This window comes from Mya arenaria, chromosome 11 (assembly GCF_026914265.1).
Source record: "Mya arenaria isolate MELC-2E11 chromosome 11, ASM2691426v1".
NCBI classification, from domain to species: domain Eukaryota; kingdom Metazoa; phylum Mollusca; class Bivalvia; order Myida; family Myidae; genus Mya; species Mya arenaria.
In genome coordinates this window covers 2797810-2820488 of record NC_069132.1, presented here as the reverse complement: position 1 = coordinate 2820488, position 22679 = coordinate 2797810, and the positions used below count along the sequence as shown (strand labels likewise).

General features: G+C 35.0%; 1 protein-coding gene across 1 annotated transcript in view; it reads left to right on the top strand.

The window, feature by feature from the left end:
* Positions 1–22679, top strand: part of LOC128207777 (uncharacterized) — a 41353-nt gene that overhangs the window by 3802 nt on the left and 14872 nt on the right. Inside the window, exons 2-11 of the mRNA XM_052910899.1 lie at positions 9859–9972; positions 11419–11548; positions 13788–13917; positions 14107–14229; positions 14477–14615; positions 16664–16771; positions 17109–18530; positions 18639–18728; positions 18954–20333; positions 20529–20627. Of these exons, the coding sequence (XP_052766859.1) occupies positions 9859–9972; positions 11419–11548; positions 13788–13917; positions 14107–14229; positions 14477–14615; positions 16664–16771; positions 17109–18530; positions 18639–18728; positions 18954–20333; positions 20529–20627 (3735 nt within the window). The remainder of the gene's footprint in view (positions 1–9858; positions 9973–11418; positions 11549–13787; positions 13918–14106; positions 14230–14476; positions 14616–16663; positions 16772–17108; positions 18531–18638; positions 18729–18953; positions 20334–20528; positions 20628–22679) is intronic.

The window sequence follows — 22679 nt, the reverse complement described above, 5'->3', positions numbered from 1 at the left end:
GTTGAAATAGTGTGTGTACCTAGGGGTTGAATACTTTGCAAACATGTGATCTTAGATAGAGTGAAAATAAATCTGTCACTCAAAGCTTGTTCAAATAATTTCATTTGGAGTAGAATCTTGACCGACTTGTATTGAACAAATGATTAACTACTGTCAACCGTGTGAGTTGTAGATGTGTAAGGAATGTGTACATTGAAGACTTATCATGTTACAGCATCCACAATTTGCTGATTTATAAAATATACGATCCAGAAAAAGAAATAATTTGCGAGTCAACTTGGGTTTTGGACATAACATTAACCTTGACGACTGAAAATGCCACCCGCTTATGATAAGTATCGCGTTAGGTAATTTAGGTAACGAAAGATGACTACAATTATAAACCTACCAACATGTTATCATTTAAACGTGTAATGAAGTCGAATCATGAATATTATGCATTTTTAAAGTTGTAAAAAAATCATCTTTCTTTCATTCTTTTATTACGTTCAACACTTTATACATGTGAATAGAGGTAGACATTACATTTTAATATGATATAATTATGCCCCCCTTCGAAGAAGAGGGGTATATTGCTTTGCACGTGTCGGGCGATCGGTCGGTCGGTCGGTCCGTAGGTTGACCAAAGCTTGTCCGAGTGATAACTTAACAATTCCTAGACGTACGGTCATCAAACTTGACATGAAGGTTGCGCCTGACCAGTAGATTGATTTTAGGGGTCATCGGGTCAAAGGTCAAGGTCACAGTGACCTTTAATGGTAAAAGGATTTTAAAGCTTGTCCGAGTGATAACTCAACAATGCCTAAACCTACGGTCATCAAACTTGATATGGAACTTGGGTATGACCAGTTAATGACCCCAATTGTTTTTCGGGGTCATTGGGGTAAAGGTCAAGGTCACGGTGACCTTGAATGGTAAAAGGTTGACCAAGTGATAACTCTATAATGACTGCACCCATGGCCCTCAAACTTAACTTGGAGGTTGGGCCTAACCAATAGATGACCCCTATGGATCTTATGGGTCATCGGTCCAAAGTTCAAGGTCATTTGAAGTGACTTTTCATGATAAAAGTTTGTTCGAGTGATAACTCGACAATGCCTGCACCCATGGACCTCAAACTTGACTTGAAGGTTGGGCCTGGCCAGTAGATGACCCCTTTTGATTTTAGGGGTCAAAGGTCAAGGTCACAGTGACCTTGTAGGCCAACTCGACAATTCCTGGACATATAGTCATCAAACTTGACATTAAGGTTAAGCCTGACCAGTAGATGACCCCTATTGACTTTGAGGGTCATCAGGCCAAAGCTCAAGGTCACAGTAACCTTTAATGCAAAAAAGTTAACAAATCTTCTCCTTGTGATATCTCAACACTGCGTGGACCTATGATCATCAAACTTGACATGGAAGTTGTGCCTGACCAGAAGATGATCCCTAATGATTTTAGGAGTCATCGGGTTAAAGATCAAGGTCACTGTGACCTTGAATGCGAAAATGTTGTTCGAGTGATAACTTGACTTGGGGTTGTGCCTGACCTGTAGATGATGTTGGGGTCATAGAGTCAAAGGTCATGATCATAACACACTCTATCCTCACACTTTGAATGGTCATAATCTTAAAACTGCATCAAAGGCATTCAATGTCAGTGACAAATAAGCTGTCATGTCGGTCCATGCATATTTCATTCAATTGTCCATATAATCCTGACAACATGGCGCTCGGGTGGCGGGGCATAATGTTTGACAAACATCTCTTGTTATAATAAAAACAACAACTAAGCATACTATATTTTAATATGAGAAGACATAAGCATAACTAATTATAGCCGAAGAATTCATCTTTAAAATACTAGGTTATATTGCCGGGTGGGTTTCGCAATGTTTTAGATACAAAAACTATGAATTTGCTTGTGTCGATTAACTTTTGGCAATCATTCTCACACATTATCTTTTGGAAGTATATAATATTGGCATCATTTCTATGTAAATCTGGTAAATATTTCCTTCTTTCATTTGCAAAGTGGGTGCATTTCAGTATGTAGTGAAATTGATCGCCAATGTCATTTAAGTTACATAAAATGTATTGATAACAAAGTAACTTTAAGGATAGTAAGCTCTCTTTTGTATGCTGTGATGTTACCAATTATGGCTGCTTGTAGGTTGTTGTTTTTCAAAACCTCTTTACATGCATAATAATTATGTTCATAGCAATGCAAATTTTGTCATGTATGTATATATCTAGCCGGACGTTACTTAATACAATTGAATCTTGAAATCACATCACCAATTCACTTTCTTTGTAACTTGTTAAGTTATTTTCTTAAGATATTTACAAAAAAGATATTGTCATTTTATCTGAATCAATGACTAATTCTTGCTCTGGTATAAATGTTGAAGGTTTTAAGTGCTTTATTTTTTCCAGAAAGTATAAACATAAAAAGGCCAAAAGACATAGTGGCGGTATAGATATTTATGTAAAAAAATGAAATAAGGGAAGGAATATCAGCTGATAGGAATAATTTTGACACTTTTATATATTCTTTCGTTTATTTCAGTCTCATTTATGTACATAGGCAGAAGATATAACAGTCATTGACATAAAACACATAACCATTCATTGTGAGTTATAAGAGACGATAAAACACATCAGATTTTACAGTGTCCCTATATAGGTATAAAACTAACTTTACTACTGAATCTTTTCAATTCAGGATATATTAACCATGCAAGCGTTACAAGATGCACAAAAGAACATCCTTAATTAGGTAAAAGAGAAGAGTTTATCATTACATTTTTGTTTAGTAGGAATACTAATTTGGTGCATCCTGTAATACTTAATATGAAATGATAAGCTAAAAACGTCGCAGGTTGAGTATGAGCCATGCATAATGATGTATTAAATTTTCAGTATAATATTACATACTGTATAAAATGATAATGTACTTAAAAAGGATAGTAATACTTAAGAAATAAAATGACAATGTAAAAAGGTTCCTACTCAACATGCAACATGTTAGAATGTTAGTTACTCAAAACTTCAAACGTCCTTTTTTAAAAAAAAAAAAACTATGTATAAAGTAGACCTTTTCTAAAATTTAAGATATCATAGCAGTTTTTTGCACTAACATGAACTAAATCTTTGTTGGAGAATGTATAAATGAACTTTCAGTATAGGGTAAAGTAACAAACTCTTGGTTTAGCTCACTTGCCGAGGTATACAAATCATCTCTAATTGTTTGGTATATTGCGAATGCCAACATAACATGAAGTTTATCCTCGACACAATTTCTACAGAAAGGACAAACACGATTCTCAGAAGCTAGACCATCATAATTTTATCTACCTTTCTCAATTTTTATCAGTGCAACTCCATACCTCATCTTTGCAAAAGAGGATCAATGTTTGTTGTGAATGAGCATATCTACGTATTTCTCAGTTTTAATAAATAATGTTTGAAAGGCCTAAAGGTTCTCAATTTGTTTCTACCAGTCCCATATCTACCAGACTCAGCATTTAAATATTGTTTCCATTCATTATTAACAAACCATTCCATATTTAATTTCAGCCACCTTGCTAACAAACAACTTATTTGACATGCTATTACAATTTTAAACTGCCAATTACACATAACACCTCTTTTATTATTAAAGTACTGATATACTTTCTACTTGATTCTTCTAGCATATACTTTCTAAAATCTATGTAACTCCTGACGAACTGATCGCCATTGCCTAACAGATGGAGGGTGCCATGCTATTATATGGTTGATTTTTTTTTATTGGATGATGATATATATTTATGTGGTCAGTATTTATGTGCAGATGCTTCTCCAATTAGCTCTGTATATGATGTAGATATGTTCGATATTGTTAGTGATGATATGTATCATTTTGAAAATCAAGTGAAATCATTGCTGGTCGGAGACTGGAATTGTAGAGTAGGTGATAGGCCAGATTATATTTTGCACGATCATGTAGTATCTGATTTAGACTCGGAGGCTACTTAGAGTATGGGACTCTCAAGACCAAATATGTAACACACGAGGGACTCGCATGCTTGATTTTTGTAAGGCCACTAATATGCGCATTGTCATTGGGAGATTAGACCAGGATAATAATAAGGGTCATACACATATTTTAGTCGTAATGCATGTTGCACTATGTATAGGATATAGTTTATTACGTAATTTCTTCGTGAATAACCGGAGCGCAGCGAAACGACCGTAGTTTCTTATTCACGAAGAAAATACTTGTTAAATTCTGACCGACTTCGTGTACGCCCCTCCCAAAATTGCATAATCTTTAGAATTAAGCCGTGCGCCTGTCATTTAAATCAGCGTTGCCACTGATATTGCACCTTTTCATATGCACACTGTAGGCGTGGCTATATGCGCATGTGCAGTTATTGCAAATTACTTAATCATGAAGAATCGTATTCAAAAATAAGTAACGATTCTTTACAAATAAGAAACGAAACATTTTAAAAATCTAGCGCCCCTGATTGGCCGACAATGTAGGGCAAACACTAAATACTATTGATATTATATAATACTATATTCAACGATTTGTACTCTTTACGGCCTTGTGACATTGATAAATTGGTCGAAGAACTTTCGTCTGTCGTGCACAAATGTGCGGACCCGTATTTTAAGAAAACGTATTTATTGCAAAACAATAGTAATAGTTACTTTAATAAATCCTCAATTGCCTGGTTTGACCACGAATGTTTTACAGTCAAAAAAGCGTACTCAATAATGTTTATAAATCTGAATTAAATAGATCTGTTTTGTGTGATAAAAAGCGTGCATTTAAAATGCTTGTAAAAAGAGAGCGTTTGGGACGCGTAAAGCAAAATAATTGTACGAGTTGCGAAGTAAATTAAAGCGCGAAGCGCTGAAAGACTATCTGCGGGCAAATATGTGAGAGTTGCAAATTTTATTTGAACTATGGGAATGGGTGAAGGGCACATAGATAAAAGTGAAAATGTGCCGAGGGTCAAGAGCGCTTGTGCCCACACTGGGCGAGGAAACAAACATATCTGTATCTATTATATGGCGTCTTGTGTCATTTTGTTTATGTAAATGTCACTTCAATCGTCGTAATACCCCTTCCGCATGTATTTAATGTTACAATGCACGCCCATTTCAATCGTTTCTAAAGGTTTTTCGTTGCTTTGATTAAATATAATACGATTGGAAAATACAATACATCATATATATCATTTCCTTTTATGAACATACATGTTTTGTTTAAGGAAAATCATTCTTTTACAAACAACTTCAGCAATAATTCCATTCAAAATGCACAGCGTATCACTTCAGTCGACGTATCCCCATGTATTTAAAGTTACAATGCATGCCTCTTTCAATCGCTTCTAAAGGTTTTTCGGTGCTTTGATTAGATATCATACGTAAGGCAAATTTTATGAACATACACGTTTTAATTGTTTAAGGAAAATGATTTTATTTTTACGAGAAACTTTAGGAATAATTCCTATCAAGTGCAGAGCTTATCAGATGGGTCGTTTTCCCGCGTTGAGGACAAACATGTGGTCAGTTTATGATGCTGAAACTATTTTTAGATTATCGGAAAGTGTCTGTTTTGAGAATGGGAATGTGATTGTGCTTTTTCAAGTTTTATTGATAAATAAATGTTATTTTTGTGCTACGTAAATATCTGTGTAGAAATAATACTAATGCTGTTATGAAGGCTTCGCACACTTTAGATATTTTACAGGTTAAATCCGAACTACTTTGCTTCATCAAACGTATGAATGACTCAATGTCGTATCAGGGCATGTGTGTTAGAATAAATTGAAAGCCTTATGTCCAAAACAATGGCAAGAATACACCGGAACGAAGCTACTACGCAAAAAAATGAAAACATCTTAATAGAAAAGTATACGCCTAAAATCATAGAATGAATAGTATTTTGTAATTGTATATAGCAGGCAAATCATAGTATTTGAAGCATTAGCAACGCGAAACCTGAGATACAACTACTAGTATTTTGACTTTCAGGCAATTATTTTTGTTTCTTAGGCCACACCAAATTAATGTTTAGTTCCTCGGAGTTTTGCCAAAAATAATTGGAGCGAGCGAGCGAAATAAAAATGAAAATAAAATTTTGTCAGTTTTCATTTAAACCGAAGCGAGCGAAGAGCGAAAAATATATTTTTCCTTATATTCAATATAAATAAGAAGGATTGTTCAAAATAATTGCCCTTAAACCCATTTTAATGCCAACTTAAACTGGACCTCTAATGGACATTAGGAAAATGTCGGAATACACACTATTTATTCATCCGTGTTTAATACAAACATTATATGGATAAATCTAATTTCTTATATAATGAAAACGTACTTTAATATGACGATCATTCTTAATAATAAATAACCCTGCTTTTAATAAAAAGTTTGAAACGACTTATATAAATCTACCTGAATCAGTTTAACATCATATGCAACTGTATTTAGACATAACTTAGGATTGATTTTGTAATTGTAAAAAATGATCACTTACACAGGCATCATCAAACATCAGACTCCATTTAACATAGACTAAATTTTGTTTTTATTATCACAGGAAATGCAATGACATGTGCTTATTAAAACAAAAAGAAGGATATTTTTAAGAGTACTTTTTTTGGTTATTCAGATGTTTTTATGCACCAGCCAATTTTATATGCCCCCCCCCCCCAAGTCCGGAATAGCGGGGACTTTGACTCCCGGTCTCTCAAAACCCGGGTAAAATACCCGACCTGCAAGGACACACTGCTGATAAAATCCCTGCCAAATGGCCCCGCAACCCCGAATACCTATGTGAGGCCCATTCCCGACTATTTTCAATATGAAGACAAAACCACATTCACTAGGCACTGGGGGGGGGGGGGCCTGTAAGGTAAAAACACAGCCCATTGCCTCTGCTGTCCCCGGTATACCCCTGGAACAAGGGCGAAGGGTGGGCGGGGCAGTGGTTACATTGCTTTAAATAATGATCCTTTAGTGCATGAGACGATCAACAATGACTTCAAGCATGCTCAAAACATATTTATGGTCAAAAATAAGATTTAATTTCCAAACTTCGAGCCACATTGGTTATACCGGAAGCCGCCATTTTGATTGAATTTATTGAAACCCATGCTAAACCGATCGAGATACAGTATAAAAACACTACGCATCGGTAACTTCTCTTTACAAAAACACGAAAACTAGCGTAGAAAAGTTATACTTGATTATTTTTAGCCTTTTAATAAATTATTACCTGAAAAAAATCTGCTTGGCGATCAAAATGGAGGTGCGGGCGCACAAAAAAAAAAAAATTTTTTTTTTTAGATTTTCAAAAAAATAGGAGCGGTAAATCCGAGGAACGAAATATCAATTTGGTGTGGCCTTATCTCATAAAACGGTAATATCAAAAATACACCATTACAAATAAGCGTGCTTCAGGGTCACACCAGCTAGGTTATATTTACAAACCATGCAGGCGATGGGACACCAGAGCCTCAATTATTTTGACCCATTAATCTTGTAAATATAACGATCTAAAAATGTCCTGCTAAAAATAAAACGCCGGGATACGGAAATACAGCGCGGGTTAAAACGACATGAATAGAAGTAGTTCTTTGGAATTTGCGGTCTTAAGACTACCTGTGCGCATGCGCAGATAGTCTAAAAACCAAAATAATTCTGGAAGCATTTTAAAATTAAAAACCCAGTCTTTCAGACAGTATTGACATCGAAAACTTTCGGAAATACTTTGCCGGTCTGTTCAATGATATACGCTCTACACAAAAAGACAAAATAGATACTTTTAATTATCAACGATACTGATTTTAATATTGATGACCCTACATTTGAAGGACCTAACGCTGCCATAACTCCTGAGGAAATTCGTCTTGCTGTGAAAGCAAATAAACGTAATAAATCCTCATGTCCGATTGACAATTTACTAAATGAGTTCTTTATCGATACTATTGATATTTAAGTCGGTCATTTAACGGACTTGTTTCACATCATTCTCGACGGAGGTTATTTCTCTTCGTCTTGGTCATACGATTTCGTCGTACCGATACATAAGAAGGGTGACAGTAATGACCCCAACAATTATAGGGGCATTTCCTTAGTAAATAAACTAGGAACAATATTTACACGTATGCTCACTAAAAGAGTCGAAAAAGGTTCTATGAAAATAACGAATGCCGAGTTTGGTTTTCGAAAGGGATCAAGCACAGTATTCTAAATAAGTTGCCGGGCCACCTCTGACCTCTACTGGGCGGTAGATGGGGAACAGAACAAACGTGAATTCGAGCCAATCGTTTTAATTGTACCTATACCATCGACTTCATCGTCCTCCTCCTGCAGTATTCTAAATGAGTAGCTGCATAAATTGGATAGAAAGCCCCGTATAAAAATGGCGTTGTACGTGAAGATTTGTTGACTTAAAAGTGAAAGTAGTAATAAGTCGATTAGTTAATTTAAAACACTGACGTATTAGTTTTAGGTTAATATATACTATTACTCGATATTTAACAAACTACACTACACTATATGTAAAAGTTACCAAACCTGATGATTTACGGGGCGGAGTAATAAATGAGAATAAGGGTATTTTAACAAAATACGAATAAATATATTTGTAACACTTTTATTGAAATATAAAAGTCACACCCTATGACATCTGGGTTAATCTGGGGAATTATATAATGTAAAATTCTTTGCCCTAGACTTTAAACAACGTTTTATAAATCGTTTTCTTCAAAGTGGTGTGCTGATATTGTCAAAAGTGCGAAAATTGTATACCTGCATCTGCATAGTGCGTTTGGTATGGCTGTATATCTTAATTTATTATATAAAAAAAAAAGAAGAGAAGAAAATACCTTACTCAATCAGCGCACAGGTTTCGTATTGAAACTGGTAAGTATGGAAAAAAACAGACTGCCAAGAAATGAAAGATTATGTTTATTATGTCATATACAGGACCTTTAGGATGAATTTCGTTCTGTGATAAGATTGAATTGTTTCGATGACCTCCGATCAATTTTTATTAAAAATTATTTTTGTGTAAAACCCAGCATGTTTAAATGTACTCAACTAGTAAGTAGTTATAACAAAGCAACGACTGTAAATTTATGTAAATACTTGGTACAGGCAGGTAATAGAAGAAACCTATTTATCAATGATATTGTTTAAGTTGTAATCGTATAATCACTGTTGTAACCACTAGCCATCTTCATTGCCATAATGTATCTTATTAACATTAGATAAAGAGCTTTTTATATCTATTATTATTCACAATATTGTTTTACATGAACATTCTCCATATTTCTTAAGCTTTTCTTGAGTCTTTATTGATATTGGATACCTTGTAACGATGATCACATGCATGAACATTGTGTTTACTTGTATATATTTGTTTGACGAGATGCTTTATTGCATATGTCGAAATGAACTTCTGTTCTGTTCTAGTTTAAGTACACGGTTGTTAACCGCAATACCGCCATAATATAAATGCTGATTTCAAAACAGTTCGTATCACGAAGAAAGAGCCGACCTCCGCGAAATGTTGAACACACAGATGGCACACTATTATAAAGTAATAATGACTGTTTCCTACATCCCATGCAGTAATTTAAATCATACAAGAGAGCAAGATTTATACGTTGTAATCTAAATCGTGAGGGTTGTTGGTACTTTGTACCATAATGCTAAGGACAGGAATTAATAACTAGCATGCTTATAATTGAATAGCGTTGTCATTTATGTACACACTAGTAAATGTATGGTTCTGCCTTCTGGTCATCGTTCTGATATGAGAGTTAATGAATCATGGAACAATACACACGCATTGTTTATGCAATTTCAGTTGCCCCTAGTGTGTGTACCACACCCCTGACAGCAACATTGAGGGATGACCAGTTTTCATCCTCTTCTTTCTACGACGACGAACATAATGCAACTGCCGCGCGATTTAGCCAAGGTTTGTAAATAATGAAATACCAATTTATGAAAACTAATCGTCGGATATCCAGGGCTGATGATCTATTCTATATGCATAATTACTTAATGGGTCAACCATTCGGTATAAGTGTATAAATGAGACAAATAAATAAAAAGGATATTTTTGCTGTATTTGCATTGATTCGATTGGCTTTATTTTTGTTCATGCACTGATCGATCCATTGTATTTTTTATTACTTATAAGTCAGAATTTTCTCCATGGTTTATATATTATAATTAGTTTCTCGTTCATACTATTCATAATGCCTTTACATTCATGGTCAATTTAACATCTTCATGCCCCAAGTTTTTAACGTTTGCGATTAGTTTTGATTAAAAAATGAATAACTTGTAAATAAATATTATGCTGCCCGAGAAATGGGCTCAAATAGTCGCAATTTTGTCCTTCCGTCCCAATATTCGTGTCCGGGCTTTATCTTATCAACCTCTGACTCGCATTCAATGAAACTTTATATGAAGCTTTACTTACAGGAGTAGATGCGCAATTTAGTATGATATAGGACCAGTCCGTCCCTCTATTCTTGTCCTGGCTACTTCTTTGTAACTACTGGTTTTCATTCTGTTGAACGCAACATAGACGAGTTATAGCCGTTTGATTTTAAACATATTTATTACCGGAGGCATGATTCTAACAGGCTTTGAGATATTGACATCCATCTTTATAAACATGTTTATTTGGAGAAAACACTCACTTGACAGGAAACATAACTCTGTGTTGGTATTTGTAGAGTTATTGCTTTATGTGCATTTGTATACCTACGTTTTCCCCGGATAGTAACTCCGAAAGACTTCAAAGGATTGTCAGGTAGATCTTACTTAGCAAGAGTGCAGTGCACATGAATCAAGACTCTGTTTCAAGTATATTTAGATTTATTGGACTTTGTTAATTTTATATTTATTTCTTGTCCGGATCGTATACTTATTGACTAATGACCTCTGCTTTAGTATCAAAACTGAAATACTTATTCCCGCGGGAGGAATGGTAATTCGTGACTGTTTTTTCGTCATATAAAAGTAATAGTTTCCAATTTGCGTTTGCCTTCTAAATAAGTATTCTGTCGGCAGGCATACGACATTTCCAACGAGAGCCTTGTTATGTTTTTTTAGGAACAATAATAATTTATTTTAAAAATTGTTAAAAAGCTGCAACATAATTCACATTCTAAACGACTTTGTACTTCTTTGGCACATTCTTGGAAGTGACGTTGACAAATTTTTCAACTATACGGAAATGACGATTAACCAAAATCCGGAATATCCGTGTATTAGAAAAGAGAATTGGAGCATTGTACAATCAAAATACTTTAACCATGGAGCCAGGCAAATAACGGTCACGTAAGTTAAGTAGCACACCACTTATTAAGAAAAGATTTGTTTCCTTTTCAAATAATTTTCTTCCCTGCAGGTGGTTGGATGGCAAAAGATAAACGTGCAGACTATGAATATGTGCGCATTAACTTTGATGGACAGTGGGAAATTACCGCCATGGAATTCAAACGTAGAGGGTCGGGATACTATTCACATTCTTCTTTAAGGTTTGTATAAAATGGCGCTTCTTTGCTTTGCATTTCAATATCATATCGATATACAAGAACCACATTAACAATCAATATATACGAATACCTATGTTATAAATAATTATTATTAGAGAAGTTACGAAACGCTATTTGAACGCGCACGTGTACACGTGGACTACTTTTTGTGATCTATGTAATCAAAGTACGAGTAAAATATACACGTTTGAAACGGCATTAACAAAGTCACGAGGAAAGGTGTCGGACCACAACAAATTATTTTGTTAAATCTAAAATTATTCCTCTTAAGTACTTAATTATGAGCTTCCAGAACAGATTTCAGCTTTAAAACTAATTTCCCACAAATTATGAACACTTTGTCTGTGGATTTAACACCAGAATCATGTCAATATAGCTTCTTTTTTGCTGTCATGATTTGCTTACAGTCACTATACATAACGACCAGTTGACACAATAAAAGGGATTTCTGCAGGGTAAGAAAGATTTGGCAAATGACTGTTAAATACTACATAAATTAAACATTCACACGCGTATATTTACACCTCAACTCCCATTCCTTAAATGAACTGCCTTTCGGCAATTGCGTTTTTCAATCGATGAACGCAACATCTTCGGATATTTTCGGATCGCAATTCATCGCATAACAAATTACATGAACATTTTTTATCTGGTTATTGTTTGTATTGTGTCAGCAGGAGCAGTAAAATATGAATACATATTTTAGAAGGTGTTAAATTATGATATGTTAAATGTATCGTTGCCATACGTGCTCACACATGCTTTGCACATGTCGGTCGGTCTGTCGGACGGTCAGTCGGTAGAGCAAAGCTTGTCCGAGTGATAAATTCCTGGACGTATGGTCAACAGACTTGACATGAAGGTCATGCAAGACCAGGTGATGACCCCTATTGATTATAGGGGTCATCGGGTCAAACGTCAAGGTCAGAGACCGTTAATCGTATTTTTAAAGCTTGTCCGAGTGTTAACTTAGCAATGCCTAGACCAATGGGCATCAAACCGGACATGGATGCTTGACCTGACTAGAAGATGACCACTATTGATTTTAGGGGTCACAGCGACCTTGAATGGTAAAAGGTTGTCATAGTGATAACTCGACAATGCATGCACCCATGGCCTTCAAATTTGACATGGTGGCTGGGCCTGACCTGTAGATGTCCCCTGTTTTGGGGAGCATCGGACTAAAGGTCAAGGTCACAGTGACCTTAGAGGCAAACTTAACAATTCATTGACATATGGTCATCAGACTTAACATAAAGGTTGGCCCTGACTAGTAGATGACCCCTATTGATATTGGGGGTCATCAGGCCAACGTTCAAGGTCAAGGTCACCTTTAACGCGATAAAGTTAACAAAGCTTCTCCCAGTGATATCTCAACAATGCCTGACCCTATGATCATTAAACTTGAAATGAAGGCTGGGCCTGACCAGTAGATGACCCCTATTGATTTTAGGAGTCATTGGGTCAAAGATCTTGAATGTGAAAAGTTTCTTCGAGTGATAACTCGACAATGCCTGCACCCATGGCTCTCACACTTGACTTGGGGTTTGGGCCTGACCTGTAGATGACCCCTTTTGAATTTAGGTGTCATTTGGTCAAAGGTCACAGTGACCTTGAATTCAAAAAGCTTGTCTGTGTGGTAACTTGACAATGCCTGCACTCATGACCCTCACACTTGTAGGTTTTTTGGTGACCAGATGATGACACCTCTTGAGGTCAATTTGTCATATAACTCATATTCATCATTAAAATGCGTCATATTTACTTATTCCCTGCTGCAAAGAGGATACAATTTTATCTGCAAATATCAGTCATCATCTGACCATGATTAAAAACTGTACCCCAGGGGTGGGGGGCATAATATTTGACAAAAATCTCTATTGAGTTATTGGTGTAAATATAAGAAATGAATCGCGGGGTTGATCTCATTATCGTGGATATGAACGCAATTTGGCAAATGACAATGATAATGACATCAACCCCGCAATTCATTCCTTAAACGGGTTGGCTTGTTTACGCAATGGTTTAAACCTTTATTTTACTTAATCTTAATACACTTCATCGACCCAAAATCAGGATGCCCAAAATATGAAAACAGCAGTGTAGGTTTGATGTTCATCGAAACTCTTCATGAACATAACTTATATAAGGAATACTGTCACCGTTCGAAGGTAATTTTTAAGCTAAAAGTAATTTCCATGTGTCTGTTGTTGCTTTTTAGGCTCACGTACAGCTCCGACGGATATGTGTGGACTGTCTACAACTCCCAGTTTTCATCACGAATACTTGGAGAGGACTTCAAACAAGAAGGATCCTATTCGACTAAAGTCTTATTTTATCCAACAATACAGGTGTATAAAATATAATTGTTACTCTTCCTTTTGCTACCGATGGCAAAATAAATTTGTTGCTCACACAGTAACGTACATTACGGAAGCTAATATTACCGTGGTAAATAAGTTCGGCATGTATCTGTTTCATCCATTGACTTATATCTTTAAAATGCATATTACTCAATACAAACAGTTCTTCTGTTGTAGGCACAATACATCGCTTTTCACCCTAAAGATTACGCGGTTCTCGCTGTCGAGTTGTACGGATGTGAACTGCGGGATTCGCAATCGGCTACAAGCAGTCCAACTCACGTTGACAACTTAATCGATGTTAGAAAAAACAATATCAATGATCTTGTTAAAGTAGTTTTGTTGATAGTGTGCTTAATATCATTGTAATTGGTCTAACACAATGAAATAATACCATTTTTATAGCATTTGTAATACTTGTCTTTACCTTAACATACTATAATGTATATTTAATAATTTTCGTCTCTGTATAATCATTCTAAGTAAGTGTTTTTTCCTCTAAAATATGTATGTAGTTTGTATTCTGATTTTCATTTCTATGCACTAGATCGACAGTACATGGACAGTGAGCCAGAGCCCTTTTTTGATCAATAGCCCCGTAACAGTAAAACCAGGAGTAACATTGGACGTCCAGGCTGGCGTAGATATTGTATTTACGTCAATCAACTCTTCCATTGAAGTTCTTGGTAATTATAATACCTTACAGTAGCTTATTATTTAAGTATATACATGCTAACTATAAAGAAATATCATTTGATCACGTGACCTGAACCTTATGTGTAATTCACTTGTCATCGAAGTTATATGTAAAGAATATCATACAATCATATTTCACATTATATAATATATCATTTTAGGGAACAGCTCAAGCAGCGTATAGTATGATGGAGAAATTTCGAATCTTTAATTCGTAATATGATCTATTTGAAACACATGCATGTTTGGTGGAACTATCACTCTATGCTTATTTAGACTTTAAGATTTCAACTCGATTGCGGAAACTGGCATAGAATTCTGCTGAAATTCGTCATCTTACGGTCGTACAATCTCTGTCGTACGCTCGTTTAGTCTGATTTAACTACATATATTAATCAAAACACATTCTCATTCATCAGAAGTTTAATCGTGTGGTAGGCTTAGCATCAGCACCCTGGTGATCGAGGATTATCAGAACACTATGCGACTCAAAACACGTGCAGACAATACTATAAAGAAATTGAAAATTATCTTGCCACCACTTGTAACAATTAAAGTAACAAACTTCCAATGATGCTGAAATCTATAGTGGTTTAAGTGCATGTATCACTGTCTGTCCTGGCTAATAACCTGTATTAGGGCATAATGCCGGTTTATAAATGTTTCAATTTACCGTCACCAGTTGGCGAAATCTTAATACGACGATAGCAATTTGAGGCCGCATGGGTGTTTTTTTTAACAATGGTTAATGACATTTCTAAAAGTTTCAAAGCATAGACAGAAGGGACAATTCTCAATCCTCAGTAACAGAAAGCCGGTATGGCTCTGTGCACGTCAACTTGTATTAGACAGCAGCACGTCTTGAACAAATATGATCATAAGTATATACTTCCCGTGCGTCCCTGTGCGATAGATCTTAGTCTGAGTGGCGGTGATTTGGCGTTACATCATCTGTTCTTCATTTAAATATATACAACAGCAGAATGTTAACGATCTTGTCGCTACGAATGTAATCAATTTCTTATTGATTGTAACTGTCCAATGCCAAAGCAGTTTCGTATCGATTACAAATGTCAAATGACAAAGCAGTATCAAATGTAACTGTCCAACTACAAAGCAGTTTCGTATCAAATGTAACTGTCCAACGACAAAGCAGTTTCGTATCATTTGTAACTGTCCAATGACAAAGCAGTTTCGTATCAAATGTAACTGTCCAACGACAAAGCATTTTCGTATCAATTATAACTGTCCAATGACAAAGCAGTTTCGTATCAATTGTAACTGTCCAATGACAAAGCAGTTTAGTATACATTGTAACTGTCCAATGATAAAGCAGTTTCGTATCAATTATAACTGTCCAATGACAAAGCAATTTCGTATTAACTGTAACTGTCCAACTACAAAGCAGTTTCGTATCAATTGTAACTGTCCAATGACAAAGCAATTTCGTATCATTTGTAACTGTCCAATGACAAAGCAGTTTCGTATCAATTGTAACTGTCCAATGACAAAGCAGTTTCGTATACATTGTAACTGTCCAATGATAAAGCAGTTTCGTATCAATTATAACTGTCCAATGATAAAGCAGTTTCGTATCAAATGTAACTGTCCAACGACAAAGCAGTTTCGTATCAAATGTAACTGTCCAATGACAAAGCAGTTTCGTATCAATTGTAACAGTCCAATGACAAAGCAGTTTCGTATCAAATGTAACTGTCCAACGACAAAGCAGTTTCGTATCAAATGTAACTGTCCAATGACAAAGCTGTTTCGTATTAATTGTAACTGTACAATGACAAAGCAGTTTCGTATCAATTGTAACTGTCGAATGACAAAGCAGTTTCGTATTAATTCTAACTGTCCAATGACAGCAATGAAAAGTGCAACATTAACACCGGCCGGCTGAAGCAATATTCCATTTTCAGAAAAGTTCAATTACAGCAATTGATTTTTTGCGTTTTTTTAATTTTCAACAATAAGACACTATATGTTTTGGTTTAACCTTTTCCTGGTTGTTTCATGTTCTTGTCTATTAAAGGCACAATGGCTACGCACGGGGTGCCCGGATTGACTGTTCTATTGACCTCCAGCAACCCCGTTGTTTGGCAGCCTTCACAGTGGAAGAGCGTCAAGCAGGGTACAGGAGGTGAGTAAGAATTATGGAACGTACACTTCTTGTATAAAATGACCAGCAAATACCTGTCTATTCACACGTAAATAACTTAATAATTTTATAAACTCTGTGTTGCTAACCTTAAGTTTTGTGCTATGATTACCGAGCTTTTTCACCCACTGTCAATTGACTGTGATGTTTATACAGAAGATACTATTATTTTTTTGTCTTATGATATTATACAATTAAAACAAACGATCTGCACGAATCCTTCATAACATTTAGGCAGGGCAATTCTCTAGCACAATTAAATCATACATATATAAAGCAATGATATTTGTATGTTTAATTCAAATAAATTTCATTTAAGGGAATCTCAACATTCAACATACTGTCATTCGGCAAGGAAACTATTGTGTGCATGGAAACGGAAGTAGAACGCTTATTTCTAGTTCGGATATCACATTTTGCGATGTAGGAATAACTTTATTTGGCGGCAACGACAATGAAAGTGCTCATGAAAGTGCAGTTGTTTATACAAATGTCATTTACAGCGGCAGCGGTTTGAGAATATACAGAAGATATAATAATAGCTACTTTTCTGTGAGAAGTTCAAACTTCGAACATAATAATAACGACGGGATACAGATATTGAATTTTGAAAATGACGAACAACCCGATTTGGGAACCGATTTGAGAATTGTTAACTGTTCTATAAGTTTCAATAGCAGACATGGATTATATCATGACGATAAAATACCAATAACACTTTCTGTTGAACTGTCAAAGGTTCAAAACAACAAACAACGGGGTGTATTTTTCGAAAATAATTACAGAATTAAGTCTAACTTCAAAATCAACATTATGAGTACTATATTTGAAACCAATAGGGAAGGTGGTTTTAAATTTTATTGCTTTTATTGTGCATCTTTCACTTTTAGAGCCGTAAATGCTACCTTCTTGTCACACGACAGCCAGGCTGTCGAAATTTATAACTATTTCTACCCGGATACTTATAGAGATGAAAAACAATCACTGGAAATAAGAAACTGTAAATTTACAGAAAACAAAAAGGATTTGGAACTGCGTTTATATCCATCGGGTATTGTCAATGTTCTAAACAGTCGATTCACAGCTTCTTCCTTAAGTGCGGTTGACATTAAAATGTCTTCTGATGCCAAGATCATCGGTTATGTACTGATATCCGGAAATATGTTCGATGGCATCTTTGGTGAAAGTTACTCCGTCAAGTCAACGATCAAAGTAGACAACGCACTGTCAAAAATTGTTTTCAACAGTTTTACTAATACTTCGACGCCAAACATATTGCATATTGGGTCAGGTTTCAACCATACCATCTCTCATAACAGATTTATCAACAGTTCAAAATCAACGTGCTTTGTAACAACAGGGCAGCTATTTCACCCAACACAGGCGATATATGCTGATTATAATTACTGGGGATCAAGAGACGAAAATGTAATCCGACAAAAGAAATGTGATTTCTTCATTAATTCAAAACTGGCCGTCATCAATGTTTCATTTTACTTCTTGGCTGAACAGTTAACGGATGAACAAAGCTCTGAGAATTTGGAACTATTCAAAGAAGCAAATGCGGTTGGTGGAGAAAATGTGACTGTCATAGGTGGGGTTGTAAAACAGAATACAAGCATTGTAGGCTTTGACGGAAATATCATGTTGAATAGAAGCATCATAGTTTTGGAAGGTGCCAGACTTGCCTTAGGCAATGTCAGTGTTTTAGTTGCAAGTGAAAGAGGAATAGTAGTATACGGTAAGTACTTATTATTTGCAGATATATCAGATATTCTATTGTATTTAAAGCTCCATTTAAGGAAATGCACAATTCACATATAAATAAAACTACACGTATCCATTTCAGGGAGGCTCGAAGACGAATTTGAAAAAGCGAATGAACACAAATTTTTTAGTATTGACAGCAGTTGGAACGGCTTTTCGCTCTATAACGCATGTATATATATATATATGTTTTTAAATGTCACATGAATGATGTCAAAGTATTTCATAACACTCTCTTAAAGAATAAATGCAGAATGTTAATACTTCTCCAGATATTATGGTAATTGGAATTTAGGAGTCAATATTATCATTGTTTATGTTTTTCTTTCCGTGCATCTTACTGGTAAATCCAATATGAAGAATTAGAGTATTTAATACGTTTATACTTTTATTTTAGCTTTGAGAATATCAAACGTAAACATAAACGGTACGCAAACGTCCTTTAACCTGTTTGGTAAATGCGAGGTAGGACTGGACCGTATCAAGGCAGAAGATAGTTCTCAAGAAAGTTTTATGTATGTACACGACGTTGACAACTCATCAATCACTATTGCAAATACTTTGGTGAAAGTGAAAAAACACATGTTGCACTTACGTGAGGATTCGACGACAAAGGCAATGTCTGTTGACTTGCAATTATTAAACAGTACTTTTGCAAATGCCGACCGATACAATACTCTTCTATATATACGATGTTGCTCTTGTCACTTAAGAATAATTGCTGTTGGTTGTAACTTTGCATCGATGTATGAGGACACAGTCTATTTGCACACATTAACGTTGAATATGAACGCAAACGGCAACGTTTTTGGGAGAGGAAAAACAAACCTGGATTTTCAAACTTGTCAACACGATAACACAAGCCGAGAGGTCAACATCACAAACAACGTGTTTATGTCGTCATCAGCTGGAACAAATATTTTCTTACATCGGCAGTATGGTGACAGTAACAGGGCAAATCATGTGTTTAATATCGTTGGAAACAAAGGAACACATTCCGGTTTAGCTCTTCGAAGTTTTTTGAAAAGCGATAGCTATTGGTATGGTCATCGACATGACCTCTTTCTGAGCTCTAATACATTTGAAGAATTCACAAAGAGTGTCCTTGAAATAAGCTCTTTTTTTCAGAATATAACGATTGAGAAAAATATTTTTGTGAATAATCAAAGATGCTTATTTTACACTGGGCAACACCAAGATACATTTAAGTCATTTGAAGTAAAAAATAATAGTTTTTTCAATAACTCCGACAACGAAGGAATTGTTCATATATCAAGCAACGATTTTCGCATTGGAGAGGCCAAAATGCAACTAAACTCATTTTATAATAACACAGGTGTAATCATAGCGATGAAGCCAACTGATATAAGTTTGAATTTCAACGTTTTTGAAAACCCGATGTCAATATACAATTTAAAGGCTATAGGAATGTCCGAGGCTGTTCTGAATGCATCGTACAATTTCTGGGACTCATTGGATAAACGACTAATTTCAAACACAATTTACGATATGAGTGACGATAGAGAACTTTTCAGTGTGACGTTTGAGCCATATCTTGCATCTGAAAATGTATCTGATGTATATGAAGATGTTCAGGAAAACAACTTTGTTAATGAAAATGTTATTGGTGGCAAAGTTGGAGGGAATGTGACATTATCATTGGTCGACAGCCCCTATATTCTTGCTTTCGATGTCGACGTAGGTATAAATGATACCCTAACAATTGATCCAGGAGTGAAAATAGGAGTGAAGGAGAATCGACACATAAACATTTTCGGTAAGTTTGATAATATTCAAAGGAGGTACCCCATAAAGCTGTTGATAAACGATACTTAAAAATCGATCTAGAATATGTAGCTGTCTCTATGTTTCTTGTTGATTTATTTTTTTGCTTTGAAATTTGATCTTTGTATCATTGAGGAAGATTTACTTTGGAGATGTCTAACTTTAAATATATTTATACACTATTTAGGAACACTTACCATACGTGGCACAACCGACTCGCCCGTTGTCATGGTATCCGAGCAAAACGATGTATTTTGGCGAGGTTTGACTATTCAACCTAGTTCAGGTATTGTCGAGTAGAAACGATGTTACTTTAGTTTCCTAACATTGTTTACATATTATATATAAGTTAAGTCATTAAGTGAACATTTCTACAAAAATGTGCATTTTCGTTTAAAATAATGAATTTTTACCTTATGACACATAAGCGTGATAAAGTTAAAAATCTCAAGACACCCCCAAATTTCGCCCGAGATGGCCGCCAAAATCCAAGGTAGCCGCCATTATCCTTTATATAATAAAGTGGAACAGTCCTAAATAAATAGATTGTTATATAACCTCAGTAAAATCATTAAATAAGTTGAACTATTTTTGGTTAAAATATTACAAAGAAAAGCTATAAAATTCAACTATTTTTGCCTATAAAATGGTCTTCTTTGTTGCCATTTCTAACGTAAAAAAGTTTTTTTGTTACTGTAACGGACCAAAACCTTGTTTACTTCATGACGTTCATAAACTTTTCTAGATATTTTTGTAAACATGTATGAAATTTATGTTTTTAATATATTTTTTCAGTCTATGTTATCGAAAAGAATTTTAAAGATATTCAAATAACAACAAGAAGCTTCTATCGTCTTATACTTCAATCATTATTTAAATTACAAAAAGTAATAATGGAATGACAATCAGGTCTAAAGTGGTTCATTTAAGGAGTAGGTTACAAGCGATGTCAAAGTTTGTAACTGTAGCCACATTCTTGATTCTTTTACTTAAGAATGAAACAAATGTGAAGAAGTGTGCTGTTAAAATGTTTTCTGACAGTATGAAAAACACATTATGTCCTAATTATTGCATACTTTAATATCGCTAAGTGAATACGGGATGTTTTGAACAAAGAATTTGATATCTGATGTAAGCAATATTAGCTTCATCACTATCTCTTCTATTCTTGTCAACACAAAATATTAACATTTTATTAAAGAAATTAAATGTTCTCAATTACCATATAAAAGCGTCCAAATATTCTTCAGGTAAAAATTTACACAGGTTGCTTTAAAACGCAACACATATCTTAATTAAAAGATGCTTTATCTATTTTATAATGTTTTCAAACTGACATACAAAACTAAGCATATCAAAATTAAGTTCAAAATCATTTGATTGTCAAAATTTAAATTTGACCAATACTAACATACCTGTTACCTACTTCTTCACTTTAATTGATAAAGTCGTTACATTAATATAACCACTAAATATATTTAATGATATTTCATCTCCTTTCCCATATCAAAATAACCATACAATGTCCTAACTTTAGCGCATCCAGTGCATAACAAGCTACATGGAAAATATTTTTTGTGAGTTTTTTGTTTCATCCGGAAGTATCATGTTTTAACTCCAGCCAGTGTTTTTCGAACCTTATTATGAATAATCTACAAAAGGACCCGAAAACATATTTCGAATGTCTAATAAATTTAAAAAGCCACAAACGCGTTTGTAAACAATCATTAGTTTGCGCTTTAAAATTGACTCTTGTAGACACAATAGGTCCTAGTCCTCAATATCCCTAGTGTGATAACAGTCAAGCTGAATTATTATCAAACAAGCCCCAGACGGGGTTCTACAGAAGTCCAGCCAGAGTTCATTCAGCCAAATATTGGCTACTATCAACTCAAATGTGCATAACAGTCACCAGAGGCTAACTGCTTTCAAGTCCACTGTATGTCCAAAGGAATTTTTGTCAGTCCATATTGTGCCAAACATACAATGAAGGGGCTATTGGAAGCTCTATCAAGTGCCAAATAAACAACAATTCTGCTAAACTTGAGACCATTTAGTATACAAAAATCCGATGTAGGCTCTCAAATCAGTTAAGTGTCCAGTAAATCCAAATTATGTTGCAATATAGTTTATCAAGTGTCAAACATACCACAGGATCAAATGTAGCTACAATAAAGCCAATCAGGTGTCAAATAAGCACCAAAGCAGCATTACATTCGGCATTCTTAACCACAGAAGACTTCTACACAAACCTTCCAGCGTCTGACAATTCGTTTTGTGATTATAACCAAGTGTATTCATAGATCAACAAACCTTTGAGGATCTATGCACATGATTG